This window comes from Homalodisca vitripennis, chromosome 5 (assembly GCF_021130785.1).
Source record: "Homalodisca vitripennis isolate AUS2020 chromosome 5, UT_GWSS_2.1, whole genome shotgun sequence".
In the NCBI taxonomy this organism is placed as follows: Eukaryota; Metazoa; Arthropoda; class Insecta; order Hemiptera; family Cicadellidae; genus Homalodisca; species Homalodisca vitripennis.
Window position 1 is genome coordinate 72,397,008 of NC_060211.1, and position 15,198 is coordinate 72,412,205.

At 33.0% G+C, this 15,198-nt stretch overlaps 1 protein-coding gene across 1 annotated transcript; it reads right to left on the minus strand.

The window, feature by feature from the left end:
* Positions 1 to 71: 71 nt before the first annotated feature.
* On the minus strand, positions 72 to 4,035 carry LOC124363865 (glycine-rich cell wall structural protein-like). The gene is made up of 2 exons (XM_046819130.1): positions 3,837 to 4,035; positions 72 to 1,009 (listed from the first exon to the last, which is right to left on the minus strand). The coding sequence occupies exons 1-2, from the start codon at positions 3,895 to 3,897 to the stop codon at positions 153 to 155; spliced, it is 918 nt and encodes a 305-aa protein (XP_046675086.1). The 5' UTR covers positions 3,898 to 4,035; the 3' UTR covers positions 72 to 152.
* Positions 4,036 to 15,198: the final 11,163 nt, after the last annotated feature.

The following is a 15,198-nucleotide window of genomic DNA, read 5'->3' on the forward strand; positions in this document are numbered from 1 at the left end:
TAATAATTTTAAAATTTTGATCTATACGTGTCATAAGACCAAGAACTTGACGGAAGGTAAATAATACACTATTACAACTAAATAGTATATTACTCGTAAAATACTTTTGTTTGTTTATCAAGAAAGTCTAGCATTATTCAGTCATGTTTCCTCTACCCGTAATATCCCCCAGACCCACTATATGACGATGCTGAGGAGTAACCTCCCCCGAATCCACCTCCCCAGCCAGGACGACTTCCGACTCCAAATGACCCAGATCCAGCGTTGGCAGATGACCCTCCAAAACTTCCACCTGAATTTCCTCCACCAACGGCTCCCCCAAAGGATCCTGCAGACGAAGTAGCTCCCGCTCCGCCAAAACCAGCTCCACCAGTTCCCAAAGAGTTAGCTCCTGATGAAGCCAATGATCCAGACGCTCCAAAACTTCCAGATCCACCAACATTTCCAGTGGAACCAATTGCCGATGTTCCTGCTGTAGCGGAAGCACCCGAAATTCCAAACCCTCCTGTTCCAGATGCTCCTAGACTTCCAGAACCAGCATTCGCTGATGCTCCGGATCCAGATATTCCAACTCCTCCTGTTCCAGAACCTCCAAATGTTCCACTAGCTGCATTAGATGTAGCACCAGCTCCGCCAAATCCATTATAAATTCCGTTATAACCTGGTACTCCAGGAACTGTAGGATAGTTAGAAAACCCTCCTCCAAAAGATGAAGCTCCTGAAGCAGCACCTGCTGCTCCTCCCCCCAAACCGGCTCCCACTCCGCTCCCAGCTCCAGCAATGGATCCTGCGGACGCTGTAGATCCTGCACCTCCTACTCCACTTCCTCCAACTCCCCCACTTCCTGATGTTGACCCGGCAGACGCAGTAGATGCAGAGCCTCCAAATCCTCCTGAGTAGCCGGGCCAGTTATTACCGAAATTTCCTCCAAAATTGGTCGATACACTGAATGAGTTACTTCCTCCGAAACCGAAACCCTGAGGCCGTCTTCGATGGCGTACCAGAAAACCTGCAAAAGTCTATGTATTACTACGTCATAAATGTTATCTAAAAATGTAAATAAATAATACAGTAATTAAGTTTTTTTAAACTATATCTAAAACTCGAATAACTCACTTTTTCTAGTTTTCAAAGAATAACATTACATTTCAACAATAACTATTTTTAAAATTCTTTGTTGTATATTTTTGTTGATTTTGTAAACCCGACTCCTTTTACATCGATGCTGAAGAAATTCTAAAGCTAAAGTGAAGTTAGTGAATCTTTCCGACTAACATAATGTACTTATTAATGTATTTTACGACGTATGGTGTTTTGCAATAGCATCAATAATAATAATGCCACACATGGGTAATAAAGGAAATTGAGACAGAAATGTAAATTTAAATAACATACTAATATAGAAAATTTCTTGGCTCGAACGGTATATTAAGCTACAGATTTGATTTTTTTTTCTCTTTTTAGTCACTTACATGGATTACTCATACATATCTTGTTTTACAATTACTCATACATATCATATTTTACAATCATCAGATATAGATCTGGTAAAAAGTCTTTTAGCAGAAATATATATATATATATATATATATATATATATATATATATATAATAATAATAATAAATTGTACCTGTTATCAATGCCAGAGAAGGATATTAAATGAAACCATGAATCTTTTTTTAAATCTATACAATAATTTGACCTACGTCCAGGCTTACACAGTGGTTTTGTACGTATTCTTTATTGGAGTCGAAAACTGTTATAACATTTGTAAGCCGGTTTCTTGCCATTTCAATACTATGTATTTTCAGTAGCATACCATTTTTTATTTAATAATTGTGCTGGTCATAATTGTTGCTGATTAGTTGAGTTTCGAAAAATTACGATACAGTTTAGGCTACCTCCATTCATCTTCATAAACATGTGTGCAGGTGAGTATAAGTTTTTTGTGAGTATAAAGTTATATACTCATCATAAAAAAAGTTATAATCTTCAAAAATATGTGATTAGATCAGTAAAAACTTAGTGAGTATAAGTTCTCCAAGTTTAGGTCTAACATCTGTTAACAGAGAGACCAAAATATCTCAAGATTTTAATCATTTATGTTGGCAATCATTCTAAGCTCTGTGAAACTGAAAATTATAATGATACAAACCACGAAAGCCTGGGAAGTAATATTCTTATACTGTAAACTTTTGGATCTGACATTTTGAAAAACGTGATACGAGACTATTCTATGATAACGTGTGTTGAAATTATACACAAATTTTAGTCCCATTGATGTAGAAATTGTAAAACCTAATAGATTTAGCACTATAAATTTCCATATTATTTCATATGATATGTTTACATGTGATTTATATTTAAACAATATAAAGGTATGATTAACAAACAAGACTACACGTAATCTACGGATTTCAAGTGGTGAGTCAACTGCTGTTGGTCTCCAGGTTACGTGTCTAAGAGGGCTCATTAGCCCTAACCTCGCCTGGTAAAATAAGACATCCTTTAACTTTTCATTATTTGTGTTTACGTAATGTCTGAGAACTAAATAGTTATGGACCTACATATAAATATTATAGACGGTAAAAATAAAGAATTTTTCTCCTCGAACTTCTTTGGTATTGAAATTAAATCCACATCTTCGGAATTAATGTTTTCATAAAGTTTGTTGAACAGTTTATTATTTTGATATTTTTAAAAATTAGTATTGTTGACAAATTATATTTTTATCGACGACAATTTTTGTGATACATCGCCTAAGACTAAATTTTGTAACACAAAAACTCCATTAATTTATTTTGGTTATAAATATGTGTTGTTTTTCTAATATAATCAATACACAACACCATATCAAGTTAGAACAGGTTTTATATTACTGCTTTTTTATTCAATTGATACTATTCACTTGCAAATTCTCTCTTAGTGTATATCGAAAAGACGCAAAAATACATTGCTTAAATTGAACCACTTTTCATTATTCGAGTGAGCTGCAATTTTGCATATAAACTCATAACGTGTTCAACTATTCCTACCTTGTTGAACTAGAGTTTCAAGAGACTTGGATAAAATTTTATCCTATCCCAAATTTGGAATTAAATAATATTGGAATTATCTAAGTTTTACTTTACGTCTATACAATTCATATAATAGCTCTTGACTAGCAATTTTAAAAAGAAATTTTAAATTGAAGGAATAGAATCTTTTTCTATTTTGCCATCATATGTTGTGATAATCATCACGCGTTAAAATTAACTATAAATGTTACGAAATTATACAAAATAAAATATTAATATTACTTTACTATATTAGTTGAATACAAAGTAGATTTTTTTAACATTGCTTGTTAATTTGTTATCTTGCATGTCATCATTCATAGTTCTATCATTAAACAGCTGTTTTTAAGACTGTACAGTTAAAGAAAAGTTATAGTAAGCCTTAAACCTAGAAAGAATACAATTTTTATATGCAGTAATTTATTTTTGAAACTGTATTCATTCCTGAAATGAAATAAACACATATTAGCAATAACATAACCTATAAATGTAAATTAATTACGATTTTTTAGGTATCTGGTGAAATTTTAAAAATATAAGGTGTAAAAACCAAAATAATGTCAAAAATGCCTCATATTTTAGGCAAATTTTACAGAATTACATTGAACTTTAATTCTTCATCTTTTTTAAATACTAAATTTAGATTTAACAACAAGCAATAAAACATCAAACTATCAACAAAACTTTTAACTCAACAAACAGCCAACTGAAGCAATCAAACTTTTGTAATAACGCGCCCATAAAAGTAAAATTATTAAAATTAATTTGTTAAAACGAACCTGCATCCTGGGTTTGAATGAGGGTTACACAAACAGTCAGCGAAACGAGGACAGACAGCATGGTGACAGTTGGATCACCAACGGGAAAATGGGCAAGAAACTAGTGATGTACCGTTAATGAGTCCGATGAAAGGTAAGATTAGCCGGAGGATAGATGTGATGAGTGCTTAGTCAGAGGCTCAGGTGGAGGGACAGTCAGAAGAAAACAAGGATGTATTGGAAGTAAACAGGTAACTACGTAAGGCGAGTTGAAATTCATCTTAAAGCTATGAGGCAATGGGTTTCCAAAGAAAACAATACGTGATATTAGGCAAGAAGGTCGACAAGAATGTAAACCAGGATTTTTATACAATTGTATTCTTCTGATTCCAAGTGGTCTTCGACATCCACGTCAGTCTCAAGAGTAGGCTTTTTATTATAATGTTAGGCATATGAGCCACAAAAATATTAAAATTTAAGAGTTAAACAATGTGAGCATTTCTAATTGAGGCGCCTAGAACCAAAGTTTCCTTTATCCACTTTTTTATAAACTGAGATTATTTTATTCTCAGTGTCTCCTAGCAAATTTCTCTATTTGAAACGACATATTTTTAGTTCATAAACGTTCGTTTTGTGTTAAAATGTAATTTAAAGGTACTTCAGTTCCAAAATGCCTCTTTTACTACAAACCCGATCCAATGTGGCGTCGTATTTAATCTTCAAAAACAAAATGACGTTTATTCTAACTTACCTGCAGGCCACTCCAATTCCAAAGTGTCTTTTGACAAAACATTTTTGCTGTCATGTATGCGAACAAAAAGTCTTATTATTCTTCACAATCTGTTGATATTTTGGTAAACCTGAACGTTTGGTTTTGATTGGCACAACTGCTAAACAGCTGGCTATCAATGATAATATTTACAAGATACATTGCTATGAACATAACCTGCTTGCACGTACATAGTTGTGTGGACTCATTCAGAGTGAATTCATTCAGAAAAAAGTCTCAGATCAATACAAAAACGGCTTCCTCAATCAGGCACTGTACCTACCTGAGGATGAATTCTTAGAATCTGAAATGTAAATAGTAAAATTAAAAACTACTAGCGTGTTAAAATGTGCATTATTCTTATTGTTTGAAACTCTTTTTGGGGCTACATTGTTAATAAACATTTACTCTTTACGCGAAAAGCGTTTGAATTAATAATATCTTTATAAAGAACCGTTTTTCACAATTCTATGCCAAAAAGGTAAAAAGGATTCGAATTTGAACATTATCCTTGTAGGCTACTATAAAGCCCAATGTTGTCATATAACACCTGACACAAGTCATATTTAAAAACCTCAAAAGTAACCATAATAAAAATAAATTATACTCAATTACTCGTGCTGCTAGGCGACACTTGCGGTCTGTTAACGTAGGCCGTACTCAGTCTGTTGAACAACTCAGGGTCCACGACGACCCTGATGGGAGAGACGTCCTGAGGGAACGCCAAGGGTGCTGCCAGAACAAAGGACCCCAGGCCAGACTTGCAGAGGAACAGTGGCAGATTCTTGATCGACAAGACTGCCAGATCTTGATGCGGGGTGCAGGAGAACACATTTTGATCCTCTAGAACTTAAAATTATAATAATTCATAAGATTGAAACCCTGGTAGTTTTGGTGTTTGATGATTTTGGGAATTATTAATGCAGTTATTATAAGACTACAGTTTAGGATTTTAATCTTCTCACTATCCAAAATCTGGATAGTTAGAAATTTAAGCAAACCTTGTGCCGTCATTCTGAATAGTCTAAATGAATACTTAGTTATTTTAAGATTATGCTAGTATACCTATTCTTGAAAATTGCTGGATCTTAAGACTTAATATATATTCTTTGTATTTTTCATTAATAAAATAAGAGCAGTTATTTGCTTAAAACCCTGACAGTTCCAATGTTGAAGTGTAAATTTAGCCGTAAAATTGCATCATTTAATAATATCTTTGTGTGTACAATATCACAGGATTACCGTCCTAAATCACTGACACTAGTGACAGTAATGTAACCAAAGACGTACCAATAGCAGGTTGGCCCGAGGCAACGGTTACCACAGCAACCACCAGCAGAAGTTCCCACGTCAGCATGATGACCACGACACCAACTGTCACAGCTATGGCCGCAGGATATAAGCTATTAGTTAACGACCATGTTATAATAATATCTTAGCACAGCAGACGACATCCCAGAAGATGTTAAAAAGTTATTCCGAGAAGATACCGAAGATGAGGTCTAGTATATTGTACCAACACCCAAATAACACCACATAGTTGATATATTTTAAAATATTATATGGCTTATACATTACACTATTTTCCTTTGAGTGATTTTGTGAAATACCGAGTGTTTATCAGTTACTCCTCAGGTTTTTATAATTTAATAACAAAAGAATGAGTTCAGAAGAAAAAAAACATTGATCAAAACACGAATAGTTAATTATGCAGCAGTACACAAATTATGTATTATAAATGTTTGGCAATATGTTAGCAATATTGATATTACAAAAGTATAAAATGTTTCAGTGAGTTTATAACAAAGAATAAAGTAGTGTTTTTAGTAACTGTATTGTAATTTATCTACTTTATTGTTTATACTTGTTTCTCTGTCCCGTGACATCAACAGACAAATTTGAATGTTGAGCTAAGTTCCAATTCACCTTCCGTTTGGTGCAGTGTCTCCTGAAATTTAGAGTCAAGTTTGCAACCATCTCTTTATTATTATTTATAATCATTTCTATGATTCTTTAGTTGTTATGCTGTTGACCATAAAGTGAGAGGGCCTGTTAGCTTTCGATTTTTTTTGTAATTTCGTTTTTTAATTTCTCGTATTTCACATTGTTTTTTCCATAGTCACAACCAAGTGCATATTTACATTTTAATGAAAGTTTGCTTGAAATAAATTGCTTACCCTATACCCTATAAATTGCTTAATAAGTACCCTAATTTCAAGATCGTCGACATTTCAATGGCCATATTCACCATTAGTTTGCACCTATTCGTCGAATATAGAAATGGAGTGGAAATTTCGGTAGTTATTTACTGAGATAGAGAGCATTTATTCGTGGATAAATAGTTGTAAAAGGTGATTGAAATTCTCCGTCATGAACTCGTATAATAGCCAGATATCTTTCTATCTAGTGGAGAACTACTTGTAACTTGTATGAAATTTCTAAAGTCGACGAAATCGCGATAATCAAAACATTGTATAGTGATCAAAACATTGTATACAGACATGAGCCTCCCATTCCTCATCCTCAGAGCTTCCTAAATATTTCTGTAGCAATACCCATTTGGAGGGTATAAATCCAAGCTGATCCGAGTTGTACTTACGTAACTCAATGTGTGCTTGCAACCAATCTTAATTCAAATTAAATAGACAAAATTGCAATATATTATAAAAAATCATCAACATCTAAAATACCTGTCTCAATTCAAACGATTTTTACGGAGATTTTTAGAGCATGGTATATCATACAAATAACAAGAATGGGCTCATCCTCATGAGAATTTTAAGATGCCAATCATGCTTCTAAAACCAATTCAACTCCATGGTAATGAGCAGTGACACTTTTATAAATTGATAGATTATAAACTATTATTTTGGTTCCAAAGTTCATTATATCTTATATTTATATCGTTAGGGTCTTTTTAAATTTTCTTAATTGTCTATATATGATTCCGAAACCAAAAATATCTACTCTCATAACAAAAGATCAGTTTCAAAGATTTTGGTACAATGCTCTTCATTTTTTTAGGGTTGTTGAACCAGATCACGGTTCACAATTTAATGCAATCAATTGTTTGCCTCTAAGCCAGTCGTGTTCATTTTGAAGATAAGTGATACAATATTACCTATTTCCCGAGTTGAAATTTCATTTTAATTTGAACGATTCTGTAAATAAAGTTTTGGCTTTGACGGAAACCTATTTATAAGAGACGAATTTTCGAGATATTTAATTTGACTTATTTATTTTTATATTATTTTGTATGTGCTATTCTGACAGTTTCACTAATAAACTAACCTGATAACCAACGCTTGAAGTTTTTAAAATACAGATTTTATAAACCAATTTTTACCATTCTGACACAGAGCCTTTGTACAGTCGAGGACAGGGCTTTGTTCGCGTGGCCTTGGTGTACTAATATATCATGTAATATGCTATAAAGCTGTTTTCACCGGTCAAATTTATGAAGACATACAGCGCTTTAACATTTATTGCAACACGATATTGAAGTAAATAATTGTACACTTAGATGTTTAAAGGAGATTTTGTTAGTATAGTAAGAAAATGATTCTATAATACTTTATTACGTGATCTTTTATTACGATAACTTGCAATTTCATGCAAGTGATTGATTCCCTTATGAAACAATAATATTACTACTACCTGCCAACGTTTTAGTCTACACTTACTATAACTAACTACAACTATTATTTTAAAATAAGTTATAGTAATTTCATATTTCCGTTTATGAATAAATACTGCCCTATAATTGGTTCCCAAATAAAAAAACACACGAAAACGATTCTCCAAATACAATCTTTCTGAATACTCTAAAAAATCTTTAATGATTTCACAGTGCTGTGATTCACAGGCCTTTGTTTTATATTCTTCGTCATGATTTCAAAGTGATTACATTTTAATGCCTATTGCGTATTTTAGATATAAATAAGAAACTGTCATATTTACCCACATTAATTCTATGGGGTTTTATTCTGGATTGTACATTATGGCAACTATATGGTTGTCTTAGCTTTCTTTGACAATTAATAAGATCATTTAGAATTAATCTTAGATATCTTTTTTATTTGAATAACTTTACAAAGTTTACGGACAAAAATATTGTCACTAAAATGTATGTTTAACGTTTTGACAGTCAGCCAATTAGCATCCTGCTATTCAAGGTCTTAACACTAACCGAAACGATGATAAATTAAACTTAATTTAGTTTGTGAATATATTTCCAAAAACTATATATACAGTATTTTTATGATTATGAAAAATAACATAAATGATTTATATTCATGATTAGTATTAGTCTAGACATGAACGATCTGGATAATTGTAACGATATCGTGTGGATACTGGCACGTCAGAATTAAAATATAACTTCATCAGAGCTTTTTTATAGTGAAACAACGATGGAACCCAAAAACCGCTTAAAACATCACTTAAAACTAAAGACCAGACGCAGATAAGTGTTTTTATTTACGTCCAGAAATGCATTATCGAACTAAATTTCAAACTTGATTCCCTGAGGTATTAGAAACTAACCACTCAGCTACCACGTATTAGTGGAATAACCAGAGGGTAAATAATTTTAATTATTGCATTAAATGGATACTGCAAGTATAATCAAACAAAACTGCACGGAAGTGTAATAATAATAAGTGACCTGATATAATAAATTAATATACTTTCTGAAAAATTTATAATTTGTTATGTTAGGAATTATTTATAGGAATAAATATTACACTAATTACAGGATAAGGACACTAGTATATTTGAACATACTAGTGATAAATAATAAATCCTTAAGAAAACTAATTGATTCCTTCAACTGCTACTTTACATCTACACTATTATGTCAAAATATGATGTTGTCTGTATGTCTGTTACTCAATCACGTTAATATTAATGGACCAATTGTATCGAGATTGTACATGGACATTATTAGGGTACTTGACGAACATATAGGCCTATTCCTATTTCGAATATCCCTTCGGGCTACACCGCACTAGTCTTGAAAAATACCTAAACACTGCATTATCCACTATATTTGCGGACTTGGCTTGGTCAGCAGACAATAAATGTATTTTAATCAGGTGTCAAGGCCAAGAATAATAAGCATAATTTATACACATTTAAACAGGTGGTAGTAAATTATCGTTGCTGTTCGTCAGTCAATTACACTTTACAAATGCCATGTTACGCGCAGAAGCTTTTATTTGTAAGGGTGTTTTTGTTTTGGGATTTTAATCAACTACGGTAAAATTCCACAGTAATTTATTACATCGTAAGTGTCTTAACTGAAACGCAAAGGACTTCTACTTTAGTTTCCATTAGACTTGGGATTTCTCCATACTTGTTAAAAATAGTTCAATTGTTACTGATATCGTTTCAGATATTCAATAAAATACCATGAAATATTGAGGGATCTTTAAAACTTAAATCTAAAATGGACCAAGAGATTGGAATCTCTTCAACAGACTTAATCTTAAATCTGCTTGTTTGGAGTGCTGTTTAAAAAAATATGCTCATGGTGTCCCTGTTTCTCAAAATGAAATTGCATGCGAAGCCATGGGTAACTGCTAGGTAATGTTGAATGAGAAATCTAGCACTGTATGGTATAGAACTAATCTTGTCAGTAACAAGTTACTTCGTTCCTATCGGAAGCTCTCAGGGCCGTACGCGGAGCTGATCCTTCTCCTCTCAGTCAATGGGGGCTCAACTTAAGTAGTTTTTTCACTAATAAGTGCCCAATAATAGTAGGTAAGTCGTTGAGGTCCTTGAGCCCCCTTTTTTTAGTTTTCACGACGTCAAAGCACTTTGAATTCTAGAAGTCCCAGTTATCAGAGAGCTCAGTTGTTCACATGTGGTTTTCTCTAAGTATTATATTTTCCTGGTAATGTGTTACTGATTTGTGATATCTTAAGTTTTTACATGTAAGAGCACTTGTGCATCGTTCAATAATCTCTGAAACAGCAGTATTTTGGGCTATGAATCTCTAAATCTTTAAACTTTTAAAACACCAGGTCAAGTGATGAGCTTTCCTTTCATATTTGTTACATTAAACTGATTTCAAACAAGAGGTTTAGCCATATTTCTCGTACCAACTGAATCCTGCCTTTTCGTCTTACTCCCTTCTGAATTTAAAAAATTCTAAAAAGAAACCCATCTCTGCACTTTGAAAAACTCAAGTCGGCGCTGTTACTGATTTTTATGGTTTCTGGTTGTTCCATTAAAGCATACACGTTTCTTGTCTATCATTATAATCTTTATTTCTAGTTAGCTAGCAATGAACTTAACTAATGGAATTACAAAGCGTTGGTATGAAAAAATAAATAATTTCTCTTCGATTTTCATGGAAAATATTAGATTGCCACGTTTATATACCTTTCTGCTGTCCATTGCAATATAGTAGTTCTCAACTCCTTCTTTCTACATTATATTTCGAAACTCCTATTTTTTTCTTTATCTTCGTGCTTTTACACAATCACCGACATAAAAAATTTGATGAAAAAACGTCTTACCTTCATCAATAATGTTGCATAACCTGGTACTGCAAGTCTTTGAGTGTTTATACCAAAGATTATTAGTTTTAATCATCATAAAGGCTCGGTTTTCCTGGTAATATTTATTTATACATTGTCTACAATGAATTAAATACAGTTTTCAACACTGAATGCCTTCAATTAGAAACGTGAAACTAAGCTAATTAAAACCATTGTGACATTATAATTATCTTAAGGAAACTTTTCTATCCTCAATTAATTAATCCTCGTACATTTATAAGACCATTGTATAGGATTATTTACATTGATACAGAACAAGATATAGAAGAAAGAAATTCACTCAAGGAAAGCAAACCATTTTAAATTCTAAATGCATTCCTGTAGGTAACTTACATCCATTATCCTTCGATGTGTGCAATATGGTGACCTGGAAATTGAAATGTTTACAAATCATTGGAAGTTATAGTAAGGCTCGCTCAATTACACACGGTGATCGTTCTTGTGGACATTCATATCTGCAAGAGATTGAATAGAACCCTCGAATAAAAACTTTAAATAAATGATTTCATAGAAAAGCAAGGATTTGACCATGATTTTGTCTGACTAGATTTAAATTAAAAGATTTTTTCTAGGTGCTGCAAAGAGATTGTTCAATCCATAGCCATTATGCATTACAAAGCATAATGGTTTTTATGAGCTTTAGCAAAGCTTATCATTTGAGGGGCTGGGCTATTTCATGTTTGTCTGTCTGTCCATCTCTCTATCTGTCTTCAAGATATCTCAAAACCGAACTAACCTTTAGACTTGAAAGTTTGCATAAAGCTTCATTTCTATACAGGCAACATTGGCTTTGATTGTGCATGTCACTCCATGGAACTTGGCTGAGTGTTAGCAATTATTGTTACGTTGGTCTTGTAGGTAACCTTGTTGGCAACGAGAAAATATTAGAATAAATAAACGCAAAATACCTCGAGAAAGGCTGAGCGTCATTGAAACCTATCATTCAGCAGGCAGACACAATTTTTCATTTGTCTATCGGGATGATGTAAAAATCTCTTTTCAGTATGATTGCCTCCACAGGACACCTCTAAAATCAATTGAGCTATAGACTTTTGCATGTAACTTTAGCGAAGGCCGCTACGCGACACATAGTATACTACCAAGTTTATTAGTTTGTCGAAACACTTAGTATGAAAAAAGAAGAAGAAGAAGTAAGAAGTGCAGTTTATCATGTTACTTAGTTAGATTCTCTAATAATCAGCAGATGTTTTAGAATTAAAGAGACGAAATTAAATAGTTGTTGAAGAAGATATAGGATGAAAGAATATATTGATTTGATCGTAAGTGTTGACTTAGACAGCCATTTGTCCATTTTAAAATGTTATTTATCAGGCTCCAACAGATCGATTTGAATATTTATAAGAGTTCTATGTTCCATTTCAACCATTTTAAAGTGTCTGATGGCTTTCTTACTGACTCTCTTTTATCTTATTAAATCTAGCTTAACTGATAGGCTACTGTGTCGCACAAAATACAGCATTGGAAAACATTGGAAAACAGAAGATAGTTTTATTTTCATGGAATGTTTTAACGGTATGTATCACAGGTTCTGTAATCAACATAAAATAATATTATTTTGATGGGAAGTTAAAAATCATTATTTTCCATATCCGACACCACCACCATTGGCGAAGCTGTTAGCCTGGGAGTAGCTGCCGCTGAAGCCGGCTCCAAAATTGTTTCCAGGATAGCCTCCGCCGAAGCCTCCTGGGAAGCCTCCTCCGAAACCTCCCCCGAAGGAAGTGGACGAGGCCTGAGCTCCTGAGGATGAACCACCGAACCCGAACTGCCGCTTGGGCCGCAGCAGGTTACTGGCCAGTTGGTTGAGATGCTGGACGGTCTTTCGGTCCACGCGGGTCTCGATATAGGCGTCAGAAAAGTTCTCGGCGGCGAACAGGAAGTGTTCCCCTCCATCGGAGTCACAGATGTAGAAGGGATATTTCCTCTCCTTCAGGTACAAGGTGCGGTCCACGTTAAGGACACACCGATACAGGATATCGTCATCCTTAGGGACATCTGCCGGAGAACATCAGAAGAGCGGATTTCATTAACTTAGTAATACGTTAACAATTTTGTTTCATATATTTAGCATACTGTTCAAGATTAAACTACTAAGTAGTGTATGTAGTATTTTATATAAATTTTGGCAGTACTAAATGTGATAATAATATTCTAATAATAATAAAATAACTCCTTCACTGTTTTTTTTTTTTTTTTTTTTTTTTTTTTCTCAGTGAAATCTCTCTGTTATCATAAAGATAAAAAATTACAGAATTATGCCTGTATTCTCTTTAAAAGTAAATAAAAACGTTAGAGTCAGTCTAGTGTGAATAAATGGGTTCTAAAAATGATGCTTTGATTTTAATTTCAATGATACCTCACTTTCATAAGTAATAAATTTAAAATATATTGAAAATTACCTAATTTACGTGATTAATTTTCACGTAAATTTTGTTTTTCTAACAAAAATATGTAGAATCTTTAACTAAATCGACTACATGTCATTTAAAAGTGAACTATTCAATGTTTACGCAATTATTGTTCCTTCAATACTTCAAATTGAATGTATTGTAATGTTTTATCCATGTTTTCCAAATTCAGTTTTTATCAATAATTATGACTTTTTTTCATAATGTGGCACCATAGATACCAAAACACCAATTACTTGTTTTGAACTAACAATGACTAAATATTTCATTTGAAGAAGATTAAATTAACTGTTAAAAGTATTTTTTTTTCTGGAAACGTAGACTGAAAACTTACCAGAGGTAGCTGCAGCCGCAGCGACCAGTAGTACCAACACTCCCAGAATACTCATGTTTGCCAAAGTGACCGGGAGAGACAGATACATTTATACCGCAACCTCTGCTAATGATGGTTAAAAACATCATCAACCTATCATGTTTGTCTCTCAAGTTCGCACGAAAGGAGGCATTCCATTTCCTTAATCACTGATTGCTTTTACGTGGACAACCTCTTGCTTCTACTGTATTTGTTTGGATCCAAAGACCTTAATTATTGCTACATAATGTCACCATTTAGTAAATGCACGAAAAGAATGTTTATTGTTTACTGACATACAAGGTAAACTTAATCCATAATGTCTAGAAATTATCGTTTCAATTAATACATATACAAAAATTTACTTCACTTGGTGTTTGTATGCCGATAATAATGCTTTCCTGAAGAATGGGTTTATTATTTCTCGTGCAAAAATTCTTTTTTAACCTTTGAATTCTTTCATTAATGAATATTTTCAAACATCTTATTAATATCTGACATTATGTGCATTATTTATTTTTATATGGTTAAAATAAATACAAAATCTTTAAATTTTTATAAAAAATCTTACGTAATTTGCCCGAAAGTCACCCTACATGTGAAATAACATTCACTCTAATTTTAATCATTCTTTTTAATTTCTGAAACCTTAAAAGAGAGCTAAGATATGGGAGTCAACAACGTACCATTCGAGGAGTAAGCTAAAACGTCTTAAAAATTCCAATTTTCCTTTGAACGTTCATTTTGAGAAAGGGGGAATTTACCTTGCCCAAAAAAACAGTATAATTTTAGAACTATACTGAATGCAAACGTTTCTACTCATTCATTCAAAAGTCGAGAAAAGGAGACATTATGTATCATACTGCGCCTTTCTCCTCTTTTATGAGGGATATAACTTATTTTTAGTGGAAGTTACTCCAACAGAGAGTGATTGTGAGAGTTTTCCATACCCATAAAGGTAAACACGATATACAACCCATCACATTGTTATACACATGTAGTTATGAATTATTTCTGACATTCAATTGATTAATTCCTGCGTTTTAGGAAATAATTTTTTGCATCAGTTTGATGGTATAAAACCTGATATTCTGAGTCTTTTCAATAATTGGGAAGTGCTTCAAAAGTAGAGTTTTGAGGCTTTAGAAAAATAGTTTCGAAGAATATTTCAGTCTGTTATTCTTCAAAGACATGTGGTTTACTCTGAACTGAAACGTCCAGGTTTTTTAAGATCCCTACCGATCACCAGAATTGAAGACTACTACTT